This window comes from Denticeps clupeoides, chromosome 4 (assembly GCF_900700375.1).
Source record: "Denticeps clupeoides chromosome 4, fDenClu1.1, whole genome shotgun sequence".
Lineage (NCBI taxonomy): Eukaryota > Metazoa > Chordata > Actinopteri > Clupeiformes > Denticipitidae > Denticeps > Denticeps clupeoides.
In genome coordinates this window covers 15,726,340-15,752,740 of record NC_041710.1, presented here as the reverse complement: position 1 = coordinate 15,752,740, position 26,401 = coordinate 15,726,340, and the positions used below count along the sequence as shown (strand labels likewise).

General features: G+C 43.3%; 1 protein-coding gene across 4 annotated transcripts in view; it reads left to right on the top strand.

The window, feature by feature from the left end:
- The window catches only part of mib1 (MIB E3 ubiquitin protein ligase 1), a 46,197-nt gene extending 27,642 nt beyond the window's left edge, over positions 1 to 18,555 (top strand). Inside the window, exons 13-22 of one of the 4 annotated variants that reach the window (XM_028976430.1) lie at positions 8,011 to 8,143; positions 9,468 to 9,554; positions 10,113 to 10,271; positions 11,823 to 12,004; positions 12,092 to 12,281; positions 12,774 to 12,852; positions 13,084 to 13,170; positions 15,477 to 15,548; positions 16,066 to 16,166; positions 16,694 to 18,555. In XM_028976430.1, coding sequence (XP_028832263.1) covers positions 8,011 to 8,143; positions 9,468 to 9,554; positions 10,113 to 10,271; positions 11,823 to 12,004; positions 12,092 to 12,281; positions 12,774 to 12,852; positions 13,084 to 13,170; positions 15,477 to 15,548; positions 16,066 to 16,166; positions 16,694 to 16,834 — 1,231 coding nt within the window. In that variant the 3' untranslated portion in view covers positions 16,835 to 18,555. Of the gene's footprint in view, positions 1 to 8,010; positions 8,144 to 9,467; positions 9,555 to 10,112; positions 10,272 to 11,822; positions 12,005 to 12,091; positions 12,282 to 12,773; positions 12,853 to 13,083; positions 13,204 to 15,476; positions 15,549 to 16,065; positions 16,167 to 16,693 lie in introns of all 4 variants that reach the window. The other 3 variants (XM_028976429.1, XM_028976428.1, XM_028976431.1) reach the window with 3 other exon arrangements.
- The last annotated feature ends 7,846 nt before the right edge of the window (positions 18,556 to 26,401 follow it).

Below are 26,401 nucleotides of genomic sequence, written 5' to 3'. Positions count from 1 at the left end.
AGAGCATTATTTTGAGACCAGACTCCAAGCTAATTAAATGATGTTTTGAATTCGGTTTTGTGATCATTTGTTATCGACAGTCAAACACTGAAATAATACATCAGATGTGCCAGTAATTCAATAAATCACACTTTTGATAAATTGGCATTAAAAAAATGGAGCTACCACACTTCATGTTTCTGCCCCAAATGTCTTCACTTGCAGACCCAGAGGTACAGATGTTGACTGGCAGTCTGAGTAAAGGTTATTATTGGGGGTCAACCTGAGATGGGAAAGCTTGTGACAGGCCTATAGCTCTTATTCCCTTAACTCACCCACAGGTACATGCCATACATAAGCCTTACAGCAGGCAGGGTGCACAGCAGCAGTTCACCTTCAACCCATTTCATCTTAGTCACCACAAACATCACATCAACACAACCTTGAACTCCACAAATCAATATTTTATTAGACATTTGATGAACACTTTATTTATGGGTCTTCAAGAGGGTATGGAACATTTTACTACAGCTTCCTCTTGATAAACCTGCCAGTGTATGGTGGAAGTAGCTTAGTAGGTTAGAAACTCAACTTTCAGCCAGAAGACCACAAAGTCACTGGGTTTTTTTTTTATCATTTTGACCCTGAGCAAGACTCTTAACCCTGAGTGTCCCCAGGGAAACTGTCCCTCTAACTACTGCTTGCAAGTCACTCTGGAAAATGGCTTCTGTTAAATGCCATAAATGTAAATTTGCAATCTGGGTTTCCCCAGTTTGCTATTTGAATGCCTTATTTAGATTTTAGTTTATAGTTTATTGTTTCATAATACATTACATGTAATGTAATGTATTGTTGTTGGTCTTTTCATTTGAACCTGTTTCAGTTGGTTACCCTCGACTGACCCAGCGCCATGTTGAATAGACTGCTGAAATGACCTTTCCTCAATCAGCTGCCTGTATCTGTGCCAGTTGGGCTATTTCGCTGCCTTATGCTGTCCAATCAGCAGGAGCCATGCAAAGCATGACCCCCTGCATCCAATCAGATTGCATGTTTTTTGTTCCACTACATGCTGAATCGTGGCTCTACACCAATGGCAAGCTTCCTCTGTGGTGTAGTGCCAAGAAGTCCTTGGCCAGCAGCATTACTGTGCTCCCTTGCATACTGCTTTTTGGAAGCATTAAATACAGAAAGATGAGTGCAGCTCAAGGGCACCTGGTTCTTTTGAGTGCATTACTCAATGACTAATGCGTTTGCATTGCATTTGCTTGGTAGTGACAGAAATAATTTCCTAACCGTTTTGATGCAAAGAGATGTTTGCCAGTGGTACTCTAGAATAATTTATATTTTTGTCATTTCTTAGTGATTGATTTCTGGGCGATAATGGTATACAATTTGTTGCATACATATTCATCTGCCATCACGCAAGTGTTCATAATTTATTCATGCACGTCGCTGAATGGCACTTCAATGTCAGTGAATTTGCATTGTAACTTTAATGTTGCTCTGGGGACACACACTGCACAGTACTTAACACATGCTTTTCCTGTGATAACCCGGATTTTGACCAAAAAAGGTCCAGCAGGCATCCTTCTATGTGCATATTCAGTTCTGTCCTATGTACTAAACTGTTAATGTACATTAGTACTATGAAAACACTGTTACTTGGCAATTACATGGTAGTGTTTTGTCGTTGAGGTTGTAATCAGTTTTTGAGTGACAAGCTAATTTGAGATTTTTAGCTTCTTAGCATTTCCAAAATTGCAGCTCTTGTGGCATTTCCTTGGTCTGCAGTGGTCAGGACTAGGGCTGTGCGATATGGCCTTAAATTCATTTTGCAATATAAATTTAACCATAGATGGTAGACTGAATATATTATGGTATATAATTTGTAAATCTAACTGTTTTTGAAAGGTTAACATGTGCATAGCAAAGGCAGTGCAGCATGAAGTTGTATAATAAACCTTTTTCAGATACATCAACATATAGCATAACCATATACCAGATAAAACAATATCTGGGCAATTCTACAGAAAGTCAGACAAATACCCATAATGCCAGTCAAATAACAGTTATTTGTATGATGTGAGTGATTCTATTCATCTTTTGGATTTTCTGTTCACATAATATTGTCAGAAAATATTTAAATAACACTATGCTTGTTCATATTTTATCACGCAATAACTCCAAGATGACAAGATTTAATTTTGTGATTTTTGACAGTGTAATGCCTTCTTTGCACAGGCTAGGACTGCCCCTGGTTATTTGTGCGCTGTCAGTACAGAATTGCACTTTGTAGACCCAGAAGTGTGCAGTGACTGGCAGATTCCTGACAGATTGACGACTTGTTTTATTTTATTTATTGGGTCTGCAGTATTTTTTAAAACTTTACTAGTCATTTTTAATAATATTTCAGGCTTTTTTTGGAAATATGAATTTTGAACTTAAGGATACGCGTAAACCTCTAAACCTCTAAACCTCTAAAACCACTCTAAACTAATGCCATGTGCTGCAAGTAGGCGTGGTTTTGCACAGGTGATATTTTCTGTGCATATACTATTTCTGTAATAGGCCAGTATAAAATAATATAAATATCTCCCGAAAATATCTATTGCATATTTTTTATACTGTTAATTAGGGCTGCAACTATCGAATATTTTTGTAGTCGATTACTCTGTCGATTTTATCGATTAATTGTATAACTCTTATAACAATTGTTTAAAAAACCAAAACAAAGTAAACTGGGTCGGAGCAGTCACGACGGCAGTCGACCTCACCGGCACCATCTTGGGTAAATCTATATGCTAATGAACGTTCTAAGAAGCGCTAATGTTCATATCAGTTGGCAATCATAAAAATATGATACCTTGTAGAAGCTCCGAGTCCGCTTGGAGAACTGCAGTTCACGTGAGGATGTTTTCGGTTCAGGTGCTGTAGCATTGACAACGTACTTTTATGGTAGGACAGATCCATTTTACTGTGTATACACTGCACTACGTTGTCCACATTAAGCAGTGTAACATGGTCCCACACTTTAGACATTTTTTGCCTTTTACGCACACAATATCTTCGTTTTCCGCCATATTTGGAATGTGCTTCAGGTAAAACAAGCGTACCTGGCTGCAACTGGTGTGGACCTCCGCAGTAGGCGGAAACACGTCACCTCCGCAGTAGGCGGAAACACGTCACCTCCGCAGTAGGCGGAAACACGTCTACGACTTTGGTGAATTAAACAAAGCCTCGAGGCAAAGAATTTTCCTCGAACATTTTTTGTAATCGAATTATTCGAATAATCGTTTCAGCCCTACTGTTAATACCACACAGCCCTAATCAGGACCCACCAAATGACAGAATTACCAATAGATTAATGGCCATTAATGCTGATTCCGATAGAAAGATGTGTCCAAAAGCTCCTGTGATTGGCCATTGTATAAAAAGAGCATGAAGGACCGAGGGATGCCTTCCCAGTATTCAATAAGTACTAGACAGTTTTAAATACAACACTTTGTACAACAGCTATGTTCTCAGTCACCTTCAGATCATTACCATATACCAGATCTGCAGTAGGACTCATTCGCTGCAAATCACATATTCAGCGCACCACCATTGGCCTGCACTCACTGCATCCTTAATCTCAGGCTGATTTGGATCACTGCTATCCGATGCCGCACTCATCTGTGGAGAATTTGCAGTTGATTCATTTGCTGGTCCTTTTCTTTTTGTCACCATATTTGGCTGGTAGGAGCCCCCTGCATCTCCCAGCGACTCCACTCAGGCACGTCTCGTAAACAGTTTGGAGCTGAAGTGATTTAATGCGAGAGATTTATGGCCTTGCCAAATATCAGCGAAGCCTCCCACCCCCCTCCCCTGCTGCTGATGTTGACATACCTGGAGTCTGCAGCCGATCGCTCCTTGATACATTTTCTGCTTCTCTGTGAATGAGCTAATTCTCAATTTTCATCCTTGTCTAAGAGGCTTGTCAGCTATACTGAAATTTCAATCTTGATACTGATACTAAGGATTGTACTCAATACTATTTATTTTTTTATACTACAGGGGGAAAAACAAACATAGGAACTTTCTAAATATTTTTTATTAAATAAAGTATAGTATTTTTTTTTACATATAAAGTTAGAACACCAATACACACATATACAATACACATACATACATACATACACACACATACTACATATACATATATATATATATATATATATGTGTGTGTGTGTGTGTGTGTGTGTGTGTGTGTGTGTGTGTGTGTATATGTATACATATATACACACACACACTAGATAAAACCACAAGAAATGGCTGAATGGGTTTTACAAACAAATAAATAAACTTGTAAATTAAATAAGTGTATTTTAATGTTTCTGAGTAAAACATTAAAAAGAATTCCTGCTACTCATGCCAGAAAAGTGAATAATATATGCATGTTGTGCTATTCAGGGCTCTACAGTAACCTTTTTCTCTGGTTACACTGGTGCACCTCTTTTTTTTTTTTTTTTTTTTTTTGGGGTGCATCAAATTTTTGACTGCCTTTAACACAATTTTACAGGTACACTTGTTTTTTTGTTTTTTTTTTATAGATTCATTGTGCTTTTTCAGCATTTCATTTCTATCATTTTACACTGACTCGGGTGGTAAGTGAGTGGTCAGGTGATTCATTTCAAAATGTATGCTGAGAGGTGAAATGGAGGCTGCCAATGCCGATTACATTCAGGTTGCACTGGCAGCGAAAATGAAAGATCAAGTTTATAAAGTACTCGTAACACGCGCAAAGCATGTTGGTACAGCCATATTGGCCGACATCCTCTGGCAGAATAATGGCTAGTTTGGGCTTTTAAAAAGCTTTACTTGTCTGGCTCGGGTCTACCTTTTAAAGTCTGGTTTAAAGCTTTTATCCGTTGCTACATCATCTCTGTCTATCATATCATAATACATACTAGATTTTACTATAAAAAGCATGTTTACTATAAAAAGCGTTAATAATAAAAGCCTGTGTACAATACTACAGTATCAAGAACTCTTCTGTTGCCTGAGTTTTAACTTTATATAAAAGATCTGGCCGGTGAACATGGCCACTCTGTCCGTGGCTGAGTCTATGGGTCTTTGTCAGCATGTGTTGCTATGAGAACTGGACTGCTTTATTACACCCTGGTGTTTTATCACTGTGACTGGAAGGAAGGAGAACATAAATAATTGGGTCGTATTATCAGTCATGCTGTCGGCTTGAGTGATTACTTTAAAAAAGAAGAGTACATAATTTAAAAAGAATGAGCCTCCTTATAAAAGCATGGCACCGTGCTGATGTGCCCGCTTGGGGCAGTAGCATGGTCATCTCAATCCCTTTAAAAATGCTCAGGAAGGTATCATGCGGGTCACATCTGCTCTACTTCTCACAAGAAAATGTGGCGATGCGGTGCTTAACCCTGCTGCTTTATGCTAATGCATCCTAATGAAGCGGCACATGCAGGCAGGCAAAGGAAGGTTGTCTTTGAAAAGGGGGAAATTATTCCAACCTCGTCTTTTAAAAAGCAGGCTGCACCACCCACCTCTTGAGGTGCATCCCCCACAGCCAGACTGTGTGTGTTTACCCAGCCTGGCATTTCCATGGGCTTCCCCCCCCCCCACATTCTCACATGGGTAGGTGCTGGCATAACAGACACATATAAGGGGTGTGCTTTCAGACTCGCTGGAGAATAAGGGCAGGGCGGCTGCTCTTATTCTGCTTATGGCCACGCTCTGGATTTACTTATTAATAAGCCAAGAGCAAGCGACTTAATCAAAAAATGGGAAGTATTTCTGGTTTAGCAACTCTCAGGCATACTTTATAATGTTTTAATTCTGGTTCCAATTCATGAAAACAGTTAATATTCGTTGGATTTGATAAGAACATTAGAAGCTTAAGAAACATTTGAATTTTGCTCGAAGTACTGCTAATGGATCTGTGCTGTATTAAGTTTTGTCGTGGAACAAAAATGACATTTAGTTGCACGTCAGTAGTGAAAGTAGTTTATTATAGTGATAACCATAGCATGTATAATATAATACTTTTAACAGGATATTAACAACTTCGGCTGCTTTTTTCAGCAGAATCCAAACTTAACAAAAAAGCACTTCTTAACAGGCCTCGGCTGCTGCATAGGCTGCAAGTGCTAGCACAGCTTGCTGGCAATCTGCTACCAGTAGTTTGCTACCAACCCCCAGTTACTAAGAGGATGAGCTCCCAGTCGATGACAAATTACAGTAGGGCTCCTTGAGACAACAGGGCCCATCAGCGCACTCAGGGGACTCAAGTATCACATGGTGACCCAGTTCAATCACGCCTCCTTCACTTCTCTCCTGTTCTTGCTCTGTTCCCCACCCTCCCGGACCGCTTTTACACCTTTCTGCATTCCTTTAGAATTCAGGCTACAGTTTTGAGCCCTGACATTTAGGAGAATATCTTGTTCTTCTCACTCCAGGTCTTCATACGGCTTCAACCCTCTTCTCCTTAACCCGCTAGCTGCAGTGTGAATGCGGACACCCGGGTCCGCTCGATTACAGGACCCCTTCAGGCAAAGGGAGCAACTGCCTGCATTTGCTCTTTTCAACCCTTCAATCCTGCGTCAGTCGGATCCCATGATGCCAAGAAAGCATCTTAAAGTTCTACCCTCTGCCTCCCCAACAAACAGCTAACTGCATTGCAGCAATGCTGGAGTTGTGCATTAATATTTATGCCTTCCCGGTCCACCAGCATGGCAGGGAGCCTGTCAGTCCACACTGCATCTGGAGGGCTCTTTTGCCCCCCTACCCAGTCCACCAGGCTGGCTCAATGCAAACACATCCACTGCAAACACCAGGGGGCACCAGATTTGACAGAATCCTATTGGCCATTTCCGGTTTAGTAGTTTCTCTGCAGCCAATGCGGCGTCTTCTGAGGGGGAGAAAGTTCTTCCCTTGTTTCGAGGAATCTCTGCATGCGCAGTAATGCAGAGCGATAAGTGTTCCCTCTAACTGTTCTAACGATGACGTCACAGCGTCAGTCATGGCTGAGAACTGGCCGTTCACTTTGTTCCATTTTCCCGTTGCCCAGAACTTATCTTGCTTCCAGAGTCGTTCTTAGAATGCCTGTATGTGTTGTGTGCATTCGGCAAATCAACATGCTGCTGCGCCAAGCAAGCCACTCATTTCCACGGTTTTCCTTGCTTCCAGTTCAGCCTGCTGCCGTGTTTGCCTGATTAACAGGCTTTCCCTGTGTCATAGGTGTCTGTGAGCAATGCAGGTGAGCGTGTTCTTGTGCACTGCAGCACGGCAGCTCGGCAGCTCTTCCCTGCAGCGCGAGATTGTACAAAGCTGCTGATGCGTTCTCTCTCTCTCTCTCTCCCCCTCTCTCCTGAACAGAAAGCCAGAGACTGGCTTAAGCACAATCCTCCCTGCAGTACTACAGGGCTACCAGTCACCCGCGATGTGACACAAACTGTCACGTCCTTTTGTTTCTTCATCCTGCCATCCATCCCACATCTCTGCACTCTCTCTAGGCACTGTGTTGTAGATGTTCGGGAAACCTTCAGCCAAGTGTTTTTTATTTTTTATATATATATAATGAATAGCGACACTCCAGGGACATGCTAATGTCATTTGCTGCTTTGACACAGCAGTGTAAGATCTGGTTAAATCCTTATTGGGCTTTATTCTGGTTGTCTGGGTGGAGATAAGATGGAAGGGAGCAGCCATAGGAAGTGCCCTTTGCTTCACGGATTGGTTTGCAATTCCATTTTATTACTTTTCCTCCCCCCTATTTTGTGCTTGTGGCTCTATTCTGCACATGTTGTCTAATCATCTCATCACCTTTATTTGCGTTTTTGTGTTCATGGGAGTTTTTGGTTTTTTTGTGGACGTCAGTCCCCTTCAGACATCCTACATGAGCATGCATTAATTATTCTATAAACCCACCATACAAAAACGAAGTCTAGTGGATGTGAGTTGTGCGTGCAGTGTTGCTGCTCTGGTGTGCCTGCAATAACCTTCTCTTCTCTGTCTCTCCAGCGCCATGCGAGTGCTGCTGTCCAAGCTGCCTCGGCCATGGATTGTGGATGAGAAGAAAGACGATGGCTACACTGCCCTTCATCTGGCAGCGCTTAACAACCACGTAGAGGTTGCCGAGCTCCTGGTTCATCAGGTAAGTGTTCACACCAAACATTTTAAAATTATTTTTAGCTACCTCTGTGGCCCAAAACTCTCCTTTTCACAATATTCATATTTTTATGTTCACTAGTGAAAAGCCCTTGCACTCTGAATACCATAAAATGGATAAAGGATAAATTTAAATTGGCACTGGGAGGCATGTATGGAATGGATTTGTATGTTTCTAAACTTCCCCTGGTGTCCTGTGTGCAGACAGAAATACTTTGTATGAAATATGAAGGCGGAGCATCATAATGCAGCCCTGGAAACAGCAGTGTGCATGTAAAGTGCTGAATCCTGCAGCCTCTTGCTGTGGTGTGAGGGAATAGACCGGTTCGGACTGACTCTTCAGTAAAATGCGATCTGATGGGAGGGTTAATTCGTTAGGTCAGCATGAGCTTCGCTGGCACCAGCTTTTGCCTCCCGTGAGCTGCAGCCAGTGTTTCCCCGAGGCGAGCCGTGTTGTGGCAGGACCCGTGGCAGGAGGGGGCTAAATCACGTAGCGCTGGGGCAGCATTGCTGCAGTGTTTCTGCACTGCTGTTGAAGCGTGTGCTTACTGGGCCGGCCTTTAGCAGGGGACTGGCTGGCTGGGGACGGGGCGATCATACGCTGCTGGTTCACGCTGCCCCTCACAAACAAGCTGCAGCAGGAGCTGCACTGCAGTAGGACTGTGCGTGCGTGTGTGTTGCTTACAGTGTCACAGTGGGAATATCTGAATACAAATTACCATTAGCAGAAGGGGGGGTGGGGTGCCATCTTTTTTTTTTAAACGGAATTTATTGGATACGTCTTTCACACAACTGTGCTTGCTGCGGTCAAAATTAGAACATTTTCAAATGTAAATTGGATTCTCTGTTGTATCTGCTCGGGAAGTGCTGGTAGAGCACAAATCCCAGAATTCTCTTGCTGCAATAAAGATTACAAATGGAAAGTGAGCAGAGGTAAAGGCGTAATTCTTATCTGCCTGGCGAGGACATGCATTATTAATGCAATTTTAAACTCTTAAAATTATTTTTCCCCTCTGGTTCTGAGTTTCTCTCAGATGGGCTCTAGCAGCCAGCTTTGTGTGCATGGCACCATGTGTATCGTAGTGTTGTGCTAGTAGCCTAGTGGGTAACACACTCGCCTATTAACCAGAAGACCCAGGTTCAAATCCCACTTACTACCATTGTGTCCCTGAGCAAGACACTTAACCCTAAGTTGCTCCAGGGGGGACTGTCCCTGTAACTACTGATTGTAAGTCGCTCTGGATAAGGGCGTCTGATAAATGCTGTAAATGTAACGGATTTTAACCCCCTGTGTGTTTAACCTCCTGTAGGGCAGCGCCAGTCTGGACATCCAGAACGTCAATCAGCAGACAGCACTTCACCTCGCGGTAGAGCGCCAGCACACCCAGATTGTCCGGGTAAGTGCTCTCCACACCCCTCTCAACCCCTCCCCTGCACCCTCCTGTCCCTGCGGGCATTCACTGTGTCGTTGTCCCGTCTTATAGCTTCTGGGTTGATCGCAATTCAGAAAACCACATGAGAGTGCATCAGGTTAAACTTTGAAGTGCGGCTCCTCCTGCAGCACAGGGTCAGATTGATGTAGCGCTGTGGACTTCGCTGTCTGGGCGGAGACTTGCTGTTTTGTGTGGGTGGAATAAGGAAGTTGGTGGTGGGGGGGTTGCTTGCTCAGCTGCCATCATGTGGCCATAACTGGTATCGCGAGCTCTGCTGAGCCTTGTTGCAACTGCAAGGAAAGTAGTAGCTCTGTTTCAAAACAAATATTTGATTCTTGATTGGAAAAAGCTTGAATCTGCATCTTCATTAAATAATCTTTTTTTTTTTTTTTTTTTTTTGCACTACTGTTTTTACATTTCAACCCCAGACTCTGAATGGTACCATTGGAGCACAGTGGTAGTAATTGCATTATTTGCCACCAAACAACTGGGTTTGACATGCATCTCTGTTTTCTGACATAGCTGCTGGTCCGAGCCGAGGCCAAGCTGGATGTGCAGGACAAGGATGGTGACACGCCACTGCATGAAGCGCTGCGCCACCACACCCTGTCTCAGCTCCGCCAGCTGCAGGACATGCAGGATGTCAGCAAGGTGGAGCCCTGGGAGCCCTCAAAGAACACGGTAGGGTTTTGTAGCCAAGCCCAGTAATAAAGAAAATTGAGGGTTTACTGTATGTCTGATTTCTGTCAACACTTTTTGACTTCTGTAGTCTATTAAATTCCCATTCACAGTTTCTTCAGAAAACCAATATTGCACATTCAGGCCTACTTCCTCTACAGGAAAAAATAAAACACGCTTCTGCCTCATCTGTGCGAAACACAGTCACACAGAGTCACCGTGGTCCAGGAGGTTTGTAGCAAGGCATCTTTCATCATGCGGTAGACAGGACCTAATTGAGATATCAGCTGTGGGATTGCTCTCCTGTTGCACGCTTACAAGATGAGAATTGAATTAGCCGCCCCGGCGACTCGGCACAGATGGAGAGCGCTGCGGCGTGAGAGCAATCAGGGAAATGATGCCCGATTCTGCACATCCGCTTCCCCCTCACTGTTGTCAGGTCCATGTTTTCCGCGTGGGAAGGCCTGCTGTTACAGCTTTCGTCCACTGACCTGAGATCTGCTACGGTACACACCGCAGCTATAGTCATGTCAGTGCTGAGGTCCTAAAGACATTTTGCTCTTTACTATGTCCGTCTTTACACTGCACCGTGAATAGTACATCACTGTCTGTACAGTCTTCTGTGACATCATCTCCATTTGTCTATGTTCAAATGGCAATGGAGCGCTGACCTGAGGCCTACTGCTGGTTCTCTTCTTCCCCTGGCTCACCGTTGCCGTAAATCAGCTTCGGTCTGACAGCGGACGGCTCCCAGGCCAGGCTTCTGTCATTTATTACCTCTGCCAGAGTGACAAATCTCTACCTAATCTCACAATCACCCCATTGTCAGAAGGCTGGTGGGAAGCGGCAGCCTTGGACTGATATCTGTTTAAAGAAAAAGGCCAGATTATGACCGTGTATCTGTCATAATCTTTAGAAATAGCTACATCATCAATATTATGTAATATTGGGTCTAGGATTAAATTGGTCTTGTAGCCTTTATTATTAAAATGTGACTTGTGTGTCTGTCAAGTGTGTGTTCACTTCATTGCTTTAATTAATTGCCAGATGTGCATTAGCTATTCAGATTTATATAACCAACATCCTTTTATTTTATATTAAGATATTACAAAGACACGTTTTCTATAGAACGTCTTATGTGATGATCATGCTGTAGCAGGTTTAATAAATTAATGAATAAACGCACAAATCTGTGTGTAGGATGTGATTCATGTTAACTCAGGATGCCCAAGATACTTCAGTATTTAATGCATTTATTTTAAATGGTATAATTTTCCTTACTACTTATTCTGAAACCAAACAGGGTGGTAGTGTCCTAGTGGACAACGCACTTGCTTACTACAATAGTGTCCCCAAGTGCCTGTCCCTGCAACTACTGATTATATGATGCTCTGGATAAGGGTGTCTGATAAATGCTGTACGTGGTATCTGTCCAGTTGTTCTTCTGGTTTCTAAAGTGTATATATTTTTCATGTATATGTGTGCATTTTTGTTATCTGTGGTACTTTTTAAACATGAAGTATTTTATGTTTTAACCTTGTGATTCTGTTTTAGTTGATCATGGGCCTGGGTACTCAGGGGGCGGAGAAGAAGAGTGCTGCTTCCATCGCCTGCTTCCTGGCTGCCAATGGCGCTGACCTCACCATCCGCAACAAGAAGGGCCAGTCCCCACTGGACCTTTGCCCAGACCCCAGCTTGTGTAAAGCGTTAGCAAAGTGTCATAAAGAGAAGACGAGGTACTGCCACTTGTACATCCCAATATGAAGGGACATGTTTGTTATGTTCTTAATTTTTTTTTGATGTATTGTTTCTCTTTTTGCCAGTGGGCAAGTGGGATCCCGTAGTCCATCTCTTAGCAGTAACAATGAGACGCTGGAGGAATGTATGGTTTGCTCAGACATGAAGAGGGACACACTATTCGGTCCATGTGGTCACATTGCCACCTGCTCCCTTTGCTCCCCTCGTGTCAAAAAGTGTCTCATATGTAAGGAGCAGGTCCAGTCCAGAACCAAGGTACTAACCCCAGCCCATCACAAGAAAGCTATAGTGGCATTTGGCAGACACCCTTATAAGTTATCTGAAGATGTATTTTAACTGAAAATAGGGAGTCGCACGGAATAATAGTGTCTATTCATGTTTAACATTTTAAGGTCCCAGGGCCATCTTGAGATTTTAAACTCCATCCAACAGGGGGTAGTATTTCAACTACATCATCCCTTTCCTTAAGAGACAGTTGAACTCCCCTCTATCCTGACTGCTGTCTCTGCAACTCAAACCTACATACTACAAATGTCTCCGCTGTAAATTTAACTGCAGACACAGATTCTGGTCTGTTTCTGTATTTACAGCATAGTACATTTCTCTACATGTTGTTTTTCGAAGATATGAAGCAAATGTTATCTTGTGCAATTAAATATATTCTGTTATACAACAGTTCAATGTGTATGTGCATGGCTCCAGATATTGCTCTGTGTGTCCAACCCACTGCTCTGTGTTGTGTCTCAGATCGAGGAGTGTGTGGTTTGCTCTGACAAGAAGGCAGCGGTTCTTTTCCAGCCCTGTGGTCACATGTGTGCCTGTGAGAGTAAGTTGTTTTTCCTCTTTGACTGCTGTTCAGTGCATTAGCTGAGCATTATGGGAGCAATAATCATCTCCCCCAGTGCTCCTTTTCCTGGTTCCTTTGTGGCTTGTTTAAAATGATTTTAAAAAGAACAAAAGAATTGTCGTCTCATGTAGTTAGGTGCAATAAATGTTAAACTACTTTTTTGAGCTATTGGCATTGTATTGGTATTGTGTGTGTGTGTGTGTGTTACAGACTGTGCCAGTCTGATGAAGAAGTGTGTGCAGTGCAGGGCAGTAGTGGAGCGCCGCACTCCCTTCGTTCATTGCTGTGGAGGGAAAGGTATGGAGGATGCCACTGATGATGAGGACCTTAGTGAGTGAACCTTCCACACGTTCCCTTTTAATTCTCTATCTCCTCCACTTTCTTTTTCCTTCTCATGGGTTGCACTGCTGTATTTAACCTCCTGATTGTGTTTTTGATTTGGGTGCCTTTGCCTCAGAATTCTTCTCTCACACTCTCATAACTGTGGAGTGTTTCCACCAAACCTCTACAAATTCAGATCATATGATTACTTTTGTACCAACAACATGAGAACAGAAACGCCATTCTCCTGAAAAAAAAAAAGGTTTGGGATTTGCTATATTCTAACATCTCTATTACATTATCTTTAACAGGCAATCGCAAAATTGTGTAAATTGTGATTTTTGCACATTTCCTTTGATCAATTTGTGTGTGTGTGTGTGTGTGTGTGTGTGTGTGTGTGTGTATATGTGTGTATATGCGTATATTAGCACAGAATGAATCACAATTGCACAATTAATCTGCCAAATTGTTTGTTTTTTTTCTTTAGTAGTGTCATATAGCCCTATATGTGCACATTGGCAGAATATTTGTGAAATGAACACCATTTTCTGGCAATATAGCTGACTGTGCAGAGAAGCATTTGAGGCAATTTTCTTTTGTTCATGATTTATGAAAGTCCCTTATTTAACCCCCATCACTTTTATTTGCTGTACTTTTGAGTTCTTTTATTTTGATTACTTTGCAGTTCCTCCCCCTCCAGTCTTTGTGAACATTTCCCATGGTCTGTTTTGTTAGTTTAATTTGACTTAAAAGGGAAACTGGTGCAAGTTCACTTTTCAAAAAGATTAATCTTTGGAAGTGTCTGTTTCACTGTAGCTGAGTGCAGACTTCAAACACACTACCACACACATAGTATAAGTTTAATGTCACTCAGTGGCTTACTGCTCATCTCCACCCGTGTGTGAGAGCACACATACACTCACAAATACATTCCCCATGCCTACTTCCATGCAAGAGCAGGGATAAACTCAAGTCCCCTTTCCGTCCCAGGCACCCATGCAGCAGTCACCTATGACTGGGTTTTTTAGGGGTGGCACTGGGAAGATGAGATCACCATACATGGGATTTTGCTCTGGTGTAGAAAATAACAAAAGCAGTATGGCCTGGCCTATCTGCAGGGCCATGTTAACCCCCCCCATGTCCTGCAGCTCAGATCTCCTTATGCCCACTGGCTTTGGAGTAAAAAGGCACTTGCCTAGCACAGATAAGCCTCACTCACCTCATAAACCAGACAGAGCTTCTCTCTTGAGGTCAGCTGGGGGCACCTGGAACCAGTTGCACAGAGATGCCAATCTGCAGACGTTTTTTTTTTTTTTTTTTTTTTGTCCCTCTTTGAACTCGTTGCTTGCTCTTGAGTTTGAGGCATGGATAGCATTCCTTCTGCAGTTTTCAGTATGCCAAATAAATATATGATTACAAGTAAATGGTGTTTATGAGCAGTGTAAACCAGTTTATGCCAGTGATCCTGTTAAATATGATCAATAAAACCACAGCTGTGTCTAGCATTGTCCTATTGCCTAATGAACAGTGACAAGCAAATGAAGTTTGCATGTAGGGTTTGCTGATCAGTAGTTTAACAGCTTCCATTAAACTCAAATAGAATCATTAAAAGAAATCAAGGAAAGCTGGTACTGAGTCAGTCTTTAACAAGGTCTCCATGGGTTCTTGAAAGAAGACGTATAGATATAGATATTCGAACCAACAACCTTCTGATTGAGGGTTTGTTTCCTTTACCCGCTTGGACACTGCATTTATATGTACTCGATACATATTGTTAGCCAAGCATCTGCAGCCTTAGAAAAGTCGTTTGAAAATATCAGCTCTGACAGACATCAGACAGAATGTTCACCTAATTTCAACCCTCACTGCATCACTTTACATGACTTTATGGTACCAATCTAACCGCGCCAGCTACTAATTAGCCTTTTCCACCCTGTGTGCTGAAGCCTTAAAATGTGCAATCATCTTCAATTATTTTCTTTTAACTCTACTCGCTGTGTTGAGCACTCCTATAATAGTGTTCTTTTCAGCCAGAGGAGCATATTAAGCATCTCAGCCCCTCCAGGATTCAGCATGGCTTAACTCGGACCTTCTCCAACCTGGTCCTGTGTTGCCGGTCCGCCTGTTATGATGCCTTTTTATGTCCCTCTCTGGTGTCCTTTCAGCCCCTTTCCCTGTTCACTTATCTGCACCAGGGGTCAGGGGCGTGGTTGGGAGGGTCACAGTCGGCCAGCACAGCTGGGCTTCTGCACTACGTAACAATGTGACTGGTTGCTTCTCAGCAGGGGGCTCTAACTCAGTGGCAGGGGGTTCGCAGGATCTACTACAGCCCAACAATCTGGCGCTAAGTTGGTGTAAGTATTTTATCACTGCCTCCTGACCCCATCTCTCAATGCCTCATTTCTCTCCCTTAAAACCCCCCACTTCCCCCTAAAAATACCCTGCTTCAGCTCCACCCTGCTCTCCACACAAAAATACACACACATCCACATTCTCTCAAGTCACATCCCCCCTCCTCCCAATATGACAGAATGCATAATCTACACCAGAACTTTGCCTTAATCTGCTTTTTTGGTTAATCTGTATTGTAGACCCATTGTGGACAAACAGGAAATTTCCCTTCCACTAAAATATTGATGTTACATAAGTCCCATCAAGTTTGTGTTTGATTAAAAGCCACAGGATCTCTGTAACTCAGGAAAATTATCACCAGTGCTGGATGTTGTAGCTTCATGTTGTGGAGAGGAAGCTGCTGCTCAGTCCTTCTGACCACAGGAGAACCTTTCACCAGCCCAAAAAAATAAAATACAATATTTCTCATGCTTTTTTTTTTTTTTTTTGTCTCCTCCTTTTCTCCCCTTCCTCCTGCAGCCAGCGGAAACATCCCGGCTCTGCAGAGAGATAAGGACAACACCAACGTCAATGCCGACGTGCAGAAACTGCAGCAGCAGCTCCAGGACATCAAAGAGCAGGTGAGTTGTCACATAAAGGATTCATGTTGAATGAAGGCACCCAGATGGACGCATGGTGCATTGTGGGTAAAGGCTGGTGAGCTGCTGTAGAATAACACTCCGTACATGCATGAGGGCAGCTGTGATATTCACTGCCCCTTCTCACCTATTTAGGTGCAACCTGAGTCAATTTATTAATAGCTGTTTCTAGGCAACGTCACTGAAACACACAGCCCCATTGACAAAGTTGCTTTGTTGAGAAAGTTGAGTTTTTGATCAATTTTCCTCTCTATGCAAGTTTCCTTTGACCGAGCATCACAAGAGAAAAGGAAGCAGAAATTGCAGCACACAAAGCATTGTAGTTCACCAATGTCACCTTGGTGAATGGCACTATAGTTACGGTCTCACTGCTTTGTCCGTGCTTCAACCGAAGCGCTGTGACGCTGGCCACCATGTTTCAACAAGGCAACACTGTGTAGCTGAGCGGCCAGTGGTCTTCATTAGCTTCAAATGGAACTAATAAATGTGTTTCACTCTTCTCCCGTCAGACCATGTGCCCAGTGTGTCTGGATCGCCTGAAGAATATGATCTTTATGTGCGGCCATGGTACCTGCCAGCTGTGTGGTGACCGGATGAGCGAGTGCCCTATCTGCCGCAAGGCCATCGAGCGGCGAATCCTCCTGTACTAGAAGACCGGGCTTCAGTCTGGCCCTCTGCTCCCCACATCTCTCCAGCATACCTATGAGGCCGCCATTGTATATTTCGGCCTTGTGCTAATCTTCCACTGGGCCTCTTTGTGAAAGCTTGCTTTGGAGCCTCCTCATCGCCCGTGCTGGAACATGCTCGCCTGTAACACTGCAGAGTTAAAAAGTCTTCACTTCTTGTGGCCTTGTCTCGTCGTCATCGTTTGGTGTGACAGACCCACTGCCTGCTTCTTTTGGGTGTCTTCACGCTCTGTACACACAACCTTTAGTAGCCTATAGAAAAAGACTGTTGTGTACAGAAGGGGGCGCTATTGTGGTTTACTCAGCCTTTCTCTGATCACAATTCTGTCTTATTGCATTCGTGTAGACGGCGCAACCTTTAACACTAGCCCCACCTCCTGCTGTTATAACCTGATATTGTACTAAAACAAGTGTATTTGTTACAGTTCACCTTGCTAAGCTTTGATCTGAATTGATCTGAACACTATTGTATCCTGAGGTCTGTCACTTTAACTGTGTTGCAACTGCCTGAGTCTTCGTGGTGCTGTTTGGCCATCCTGACGTCTCTGACACATTTCCAGTGTGTCGTCTGCCAAACTCTTGTGCTTTCAAGAGGCAAGCGTGTCCTCGGTAGTTGTTGAAAAGAGGTCTGTGTTAACTTTGGTCACGTTCAGGTTAATGCTGTGTCATGTGGCACCGGAAACGTGCTAACGTTTACATATTCCACCCATGAACACGGAGGACAGCGCACAAACATTAAGTATTATCGTCATATCCCCAGTCACGTGTGGAAGTTTTTTGTTCCATTGATCTTCCTGTTGTCTGAAGTGGAATTTTTTTAAATAAAAAACAAACACATAAAGAATTCTGTAGCTGAAAGTGTGAAAGTAACGGTAACAAGTTTCTTTTCTTGTTGACCATTGGAAATTCTGCATCATTACTTCCAAAAGTAGGAAACACTCAACTTGTCCATGGGGATAAGGTGCTGTTTACCCATTTTTTTTATTTAAGACCAATTAATTGGCAAATTGAGCTATAGAGTACAACCTAATATAAAGCAGAGACGACAAAGTCTCTTAGTAGTGGATTAAATTATTTTTGTTTTTGCTACCAACAAATTGGATGAAAGGTGCCCTTTTCTGTTTCCAAAGGTATCAGTTTAAAAAAAAAAAATTTTTAGTTTGTTTTGCTAGTTTAGCAGGTTGTGTATTGCCTAGATCATATTCGTCAAGGCTTTTAATCAAAATGAGCTTTATAGCTAGAGAAACAGCCTTATACTCCTTTTTTGCAAGTGTGTATATTGGTAATGAGAGCAGGTTCTTCAGTCAGTCCTGACCTAGGTGAAGACAACTTCGCATTGAGACCTAGGTGGCACGTCTCCCATCTTGGCTTATCAATGCAAAGATTTTTTAAAAAATGAAAATTTAAAAAGTAGCTTAATACTTTTTCAACAATTTGTAAACATGGTAAGCCAGGCTAATGTCTGAAGTAGCTTAATGAAAGTGTTACCATCCTGATTAACGCTGTTTTTGTACCCTGTTATTCTCATAAGATCTCCTTTTAAAATGTATTTATGTTCTTATTTGTCTTTTAATTTTTTAATTTTTTTTTTTTGGCATGAATGTTTGATTTATACAGCCCAGACGAAACATGGAGACGCTGTTCACTCTGTATTGCTACGGTGCTTCTTAATGAAATGCATAGCAGAATAAAGACCTAAACATCTGACAGAAACTGCACTTCTTGTGACTGTACAGCGTTGCCGTGTGAAATTCCTGCTCACTTGTTTTATTGTCAATTTAAAAATGCAACACACGTTTCTGTTCCTGAGCACAGGGACTTATCAAGTGTTAAGTAAGGTGTTAACAACTAAGGTATGGATGTTATCTGGAACTCTGGAGCCAAAGAGCCTTAAAAAAAAAAAAAATAATGATGTAGTGTTAATGACATCATACGACATAGCATATGACACTTTTTTTGTGTTTGTTTAGAATGAATATATGTGAATATAAAGTTCTTGTGTGGAGGGAGTTTCTCGTCCCATTAGGCCAGTGGTGGTTAATCCTGTTCCCGGAGGATTTTGTTGCAACTGTTTCTGACAAGTGTTGGTTGAAAAGAAGACATCTGACACATGGATCTCTGGGATCAGCACTGAACACCGCTGCTTCAGGCAATTCACTGATTGATTGGCTGAGTGAAAATGATATGTGATCTAGTCACCAAATTAACACCTCTGGGTTTGCTTTTGGAGTGATGTCTACATCAGCACCACCACCATCCCTTGGAATGGACAGCGACTGGAACAGTTTATGGTTCCTGAGACCCCCCCTTTAATCGGTCACCTGTCTTAATGTGCTATCTATCTCCATAGTCTAGAGAGACAGAGTGAGAAATGCTCCTATTAAACTCATCCACTAGCACGTTCATGACCGCACCATCTGTCCCTCTTTCTCACGGCCCTACTGGACCTCAGCCTTGTTTCCAGGCAACAACACTCCACGCAGTGCCTGTGAGTTGTGCCCTCCCGTAAGCCTAAGTGGCGGTGTGGGTGCGCAAAGCACATGGCGGTGATACTGTATGTCTCCTAGTTTGTTTTGAGCTCAACTTCGTGTGAATTAAATCCTCATTAAAACAAGAACTGCAGTCGTCCTGGTGGCAGAAGTAAAATAGCCTTTCCATTCCTTTTTACATAAAAGAATGTTCATGAAATCATGATTTATGTTAATTACTGTGACTGACACATAAATGTCCAGATTCTAAAGTATTTATATAGCTTCAAATACCTTTGAGCCTTAACTACATGTGTCTGTACCCAGTGATCTGCTTTTCGTTACGAAACACCCTGCCGTGATTGACAGTAAGCAGGCTGTACTGGTGCCTCTCTAGAACGGAGGGGTGGGGGAGTGATGGGGATAATGCTCACTGCACCCCTGTTCTGATAAGAAAAAAAACAACAGCACTGCTGATTGACAGATTTGCACTCCACACTTACGGGACTGTCAATGCAGAGACCTCCCATTGATTCGCATTCCTGAAATCTAGGTGTAGGTGTCAGGAGCAAACACTAGGTGGCAGTAAGTTGGCTTCCCATTTTCTTATGTCAGGGTCGGTGTTGAACTTTCTACCAGAGCTTTGTGGTGGCCAGTGTTGTCACGGAGGACGAATCAAAAACGTCAATCCCATCACGGTGAGGGCTCCATTAAAGTATTCAGTCTTCCGTAGGGGTGTACAGGAGTCGGGACCTGCCCTGCTGGAACTGTCTGAAGGTCCACGTACGTCAGTCGCCGTGGTGGCTGCAAACACACGTTTACAGCTCAGCGTTTATGGCAGAGCCGGGCAAAGGCCGGCGCATTTCAGAAGGCACACCTTGGTGCTGAAGGCCCAGGTCCAAAAAAGGGCCGTGGAGTTTGCCCCCTTCCCTTCAAGAACAGGACACCACCCGTCCCCTGTTCAGTTAAGCCATAAAGGAGCCGTATTCCTCCTCCTCCGGCGCTGTCTTGCTCGGCGCCGCGGCTCCTGACACTGCAATTGCTTTATTGATATTGATCAGGTCAAAGTGTCCTCCTCCACCTTTGCTTTGGGTGGGAGGAAGACGCCGGAACGTTCCTCAGTCAGGCCCTTCACCAGCATCCCAGCGTGTGCAGCAGCGCTGATGTCACGCTCTCCCTGAATCTTCTGCTCTCAAGTTTATACCTCAGATCAAGGAAACTGGAAACGTTTACTGATCCTTTCTGAAATTATTATTTTAATCCATCCGAGTCAGAGTTCAGGAATGATTGGACAACAGATCCCGGTCAACCAAATCCTGTTTAGCAACTGAGCAATATCATCTCCGGAAGATGTCAATATATTGATGTTTTCTAAAAGTGTTTTTTGATCTTGGGTCTCGAACAGTGGACCTGTTGCAAGGACTGATCTTTTTTCTTGAAAATGAAAGCAGTCAGGAAGTCTCTCTGGGCCTTAAAGGGGAAGTTTCCACTGTGGACCGTTGGAGGCATGGCTGTAAATGTATTATATGGCTAAAATGTGACTCGCTGAAGAACATCAGCGTTTGAAACTGAACTCACCAGATCTTTCTGAAACATTGTAATGTGTCGCCCTGAAGTTGTATTTCCTGTTGGATTGGATTGAATTGCCTCTTAAAAACTTTCAAGAAGGCTGCACATTAACTAGCACCCCTCTGTGTCAAAGTGTCCTTCCCGCCTGCAGCCTTGGCCACATCTGAGCACTTCCTGTGCCCAGGCACAGGAATTATTTGGAATGTGTGTTTTGTATTATTGACTTTCTGCATGACCCAGCTACATCCCTAGTGACTTTTTAACAAATGATTTTATGTTTGATTACCTCACTCAACAAACAATTAAAATCAAATGTTCCTGCCCTTTTCTCCCCTTTCTTTGAATTGTTTCCTCTGGAACCTTTATTCCCATTAACATAATTTTACTCAAAACTCTTCCATTTAAACAATACCGTATTTAAACATATATCTTAAATATCTTAAAGCTGACCGTTTGTTATTGTAATTTTGTTTTTAAAATGTAATCCTTCATTTATGTTATCATTCTTACACAAAAAAGAGATATTTGTTTTGCTGTTTATGGATGAAAAAATATATGTCAATACTCTTTCTTATACACAGACCCATGGAGGTCTGGATTTGGAGTCACACTCTAAATTAAACTGGAAAAAAACACTACAGGCTGATCCAACTTGGATGTAACGTCCTACAAACAAGTCAAAAGGAGGCCCAGCAGTGTGGCCTCCACGTGCCTGTATGACCTCCCCACAATGCGTGGGCATGCTCCTGATGAGGTGGCGGATGGTCTCCTGAGGGATCACCTCACAGACCTGCACTAAAGCATCCGCGAACTCCTGGACAGTCTGTGGTGCAACGTGGCTTTGGTGGATGGAGTGAGACATCTGGTCCCAGATGTGCTCAATTGGATTCAGGATTCTTTCAGGAACTGCTGACGAACTCCAGCCACATGAGGTCTAGCATTGTCTTACATTAGGAGAAACCCAGGGCCAACAGCACCAGATTATGGCCTCACAAGGGGTCTGAGGATCTCTTCTCGGTACCTAGTGGCAGTCACACTACCTCTGGTGACACATGTAGGGCTGTGCGAGCCCCCAAAGAAATGCCACCCCACACCATTACTGACCCACTGCTAAACCGGTCATACTGGAGGATGCTGGAGGGTAGCAGAACATTTTCCACATCATCTCCAGACTCTGTCACATGTGTTTCAGTGTGAAACCTGCGTTCATCTGTGAAGAGCACAGGGCGCCAGTGGCGCATTTGCCAATTTTGGTGTTGTGCTGTGTTGGTGTTGGCCTGTAATCACAACCCCCACACGTGGACATCGGCCCTCATACCACCCTCATGGAGTTTCTGACTGTTTGAACAGACAAATGCACATTCGTGGCCTGCTGGAGGTCATTTTGCAGGGCTCTGGCAGTGCTCCTCCTGTTTCTCCTTGTACCAAGGCAAAGGTAGTGGTCCTGCTGCTGGGTTGTTGCCCTCCTACAGCCTCCTCCACATCTCCTGATGTGCTGGCCTGTCTCCTGGTAGCACCTCCATGCTCTGGACACTATGCTGACAGATGCAGCAAACCTTCTCGCCACAGCTTACATTGATGTGCCATCCTGGATGAGCTGCACTACCTGAGCCACTTGTGTGGGTTGTAGATTCCGTCTCATGTTACCACTAGAGTGAAAACACCTCCAGCATTCAAAAGTGACCAAAACATCAGCCAGAAAGGATTGGAACTGAGAAGTGGTCTGTAGTCACCACCTGCAGAACCATGCTTTTATTGGGGGGTGTCTTGCTAATTGCCTTAATTTCCACCGTTTGTTTTCACAAAAGTGTGATTGACTTGTAGTCACATTGTGTTGTTTTATTTTTGTGTTCCCTTTATTTTTTGAGCAGTGTTTATCAGTATATTCAGTATATTTTGTATTTAATGATTTCATTGTGATCTTAAGTTACAGATACATTCATGAAAAGCATATTTACATATTATGTAGTTTGCATATGTTCGATTATAAATATACACTGTTTATAAGGTAAAACAACACAGGTAAATACTGTCTCATTAATGCATTAATGTCAGTGAAATGTATTGTCATGTTGTGTGATATGATAATTCGTTTACAGGGGGTAAAAGTAGGGTAAAAGTCTTAAAGTCTCACTAAAGAATGACACACACACACACACACACAGTGCACTCTGCTGATGTATTCACGTGCCTCTGTGCTGTAAAATGAAGAGACTGTTGAACAGAAAGTGGTTTTAATCTACTGGATGCCAGCCCCCACACCGCTTATCAATGCAGCAGAAATACTGCTGGGTGCTGAAGCCCGTAGTCCACATTTACAGTGCAAATGTTATCGTTACAATGACACTTTAAACAGCCTTTATCAATATATAGTCATTCAAGGTTTATGAGCCTTGATAAAAATAAAACAGCCTCTTGCTAAGTGGGGTCATAATGACTGTGTGTCCTAGAACGATTCGGGTGCCGGCCCACCTCCCTGCTGGTCCACAGGGGTATCCCACAGGAGTAACCCTGAATGTCCAAAAACTATTGACTTTACAGTGGAGAGGGGGAGGAAGCATAGCTGTGAGGCACAGTGCATGTCTGGCAGAATCTTATCATTCGATTATCTTTAAAACAGCAGGTTATCATAATTGCTTATTTAATAATTCTATAAACCTACCCAAGCACAACCTTTGCCTGGGCAGTAAAGCAGTGGAAGTGCTTTTGATTGTGAGATTGGAGGAGCGATGGGAGGTAGATAATCATTTTGGCCCCTGCTAGTCCTGCCTTTCTGCCCTTTCTAGCCTGCCTTTCCCCGAATTTCACCGGGCTGAGTGATAACAAAGCCGTGTGCCGAGGAGAGGTCTTACTGCGCCACTTGAGGGACCTGGTCGCCTTCTGCATGAGCACTGATAGAAAGCTTATTAGCCAGCGTCTATTGATGGGATATTGGGTCACATGCGTCTAAAGCTCAACAGGTTTTCACAAGCCACACTCCTCCAATCATCTCTGCATCCAGGAAGTCAGGGTCCCTCTGCACCCCAATGCATGAGGAACCACCAGGAAGAATTTAAAAATGTGAAAGATTGCCACTTTGTCAGAGAGAGAGAGGGCGAGAGAGAGATTAGCGCCTCAGGAAATCCCATGCAGACATTTTGACTAAGTGTCTGGTGCCGGCCTTCATCCCTTGGTTGCTCTCAAGGTTTTTCTTTCCTTCCCTGCCATCATCACACATCATACGAACATTACAATGGTGATCCTTTACATTTCTGTTTTAATTTCATTTCTATTTCATTTTTTTTATTTGGTTTCAATTCAAATTGGTCTCAACTTCTCCATCATGGCTCCTCTCAAGATTGATTTCTTATTGATACTTTACAGACGTTTAGTGTTTAGTGTTACAAATACAAGGGCTTACACAGGTAAATCTGAGCTAATTCTACAGTGAATATTAGTCTAAACTAACTAACTAAATAAGTTTATAAAAAGGCTCAACAAACTTAACAGAATGGCACACAGCCTACAATTAAATAAATTTTATGATCTAAACTAAACTGAACTCCAAACTAAATAAATCCTAATTTAACAGAATTGACAACAGAACCTGATATAACCTGAGCTAATTTAAACTAACTAAAACTAAACTAAACCGACCTGATCTGAACTGAAGGTTTATCTGCAGGCAGCAGACGGTTGAACTGAGCTCTTTGTCTGATCAGCTCTTGTCGGGTCACTCTGGCCTGTCCTTGTGGGAGAATAGAGCCGCCGCCTTTCATTTTTGTTTTGTTTTTCCACTCTCACTCTGCACACTTTGTGACCTCGGTGTGCAATTCACGTAGCAGGCACTTCTGGCCGGAGATGATTTAATAAGGGGTCAGTATCAGCAGACAGCGCGGCCCTCTGGATCTCATGCGCTCATCGCCACTCTGTCTCAAGAATGCCGCTGCGCCGGAATATTTGTGCATCATCTATTGATTTGGGGTACAACCCTCGGCTGTAAAAGAGAGATAACAGAGTTAGGCATTAACTTTTTTCCAGGGGTCACTTTGTGGTTTCACATGAGCCTAGTGCTAAAAAAGTCTCCACTTGTGGACTCTGGAATATTGATTTTTTTTTTTTTTTTTTGCTATTACGCTCTTGCAAAAAAAAAAAAAAAAAAAAAAAAGCCTTTGCAGTGATTTTTTCCCATCTTTCCTGATAATACGGCAACATTCCGATCTACTCCCTTCAAGGTTACAAGTGGCTGGTAGGAACACCTGCCAGATGCTGGTTTGTTTTTTAGATTCTAACTGAGGGTCTTACTGAGCTGTGATTCTCCGAACCCTGTGATGAAACTTGGATGTCTTTTTCTTTTCTTTTTTTTTTTTGCAGCTGCAGGTTCTGCCGATTGACTTTCTCCCCAATTATTGTGCTTTCTTGGTTAAGGGAATTTTTTTATTGGCTTCGTTGAGGCAAAACCTCATTTCAGAGTGATGTCTCCAGGTTATGCCGAAGAACATGCGATGATTTATTCACAGAAGCCCTATGGTTCCGCTGACGCCCAGTGTCCATGGCCTGAGAACCGGGCAGCTGGGCCTGGCCTGTGTGTGTGGGTCAGGGTTGCTGTTTTCCAGCATTCTCACGAGTTCCTATTTCAAGTGAAGGGAAAGTGCGCTGTCAACGACTGCTGCTGCGTGAACACCTGAGCACACAGGGCCTGTTCATTGGTCCTGACCGTATACTACAGGAATAACTCAGTCTGGCCCAAACCTTCCCTCCTGTATAGTATCAGGCCCGGTGTCAGTCTGGCAGACGGATGAGGTGCTGGGCTGATAGGGCGTCTCCGGGGGGCTTGTGGCTGGGGACGGGGTGGGGGTTGAGCGATGCCGGTGGCTGGCTGAGGCCTGCTGAACCTTCTCTTGTCAAGGAGTGATTTTTGGGTTGGGGGTCCTGAGAGCTGCAGACAGCTCCACTGGGGGTTACACAGACCCCCCCTGGGTCTGAGAGAGACAGACAGACCCCGAGTCCTACCTGAACACTACTGGCTTTATTGTAGAGGACAATGACTGGATTTTATTGCTGAAGAGTTCCAGCAGGACTGTAAGGCTATAGACTAACATGGAACATGGTCTCTAAAATCGTTTTGGAATCCAAAACGATCAAAACGACAAAAGGGTGCTTTGCTTGTGAGCTCTAGCTGGAGGGAAGATGAGCAAAGCTACAGAAACCAGCCAGCAGCACTTACATGAGTGGCCTGCCTTCACTTGCGTCCTTTTCCTATGATACAGCAGATGTGGACACTGGAGGTGACGCTGGTGAACATGTCCTGTGTGATCATTTGTGCCATGCACAGGGTCATGAAGTGTCTCCCTACTGCAGTAAAAGTGACATAAAACATCAGAAACTTTGTTTCCTTATCATTTTTAGTAATGATTTTTGTCAGATGCATTGATGTTGTTACCTATGAAGTGAACCCTCTACTTCTCATGCAGCTATGAAAGTTGGGGTTTAATGTCCCTACTGCTACAGTGGC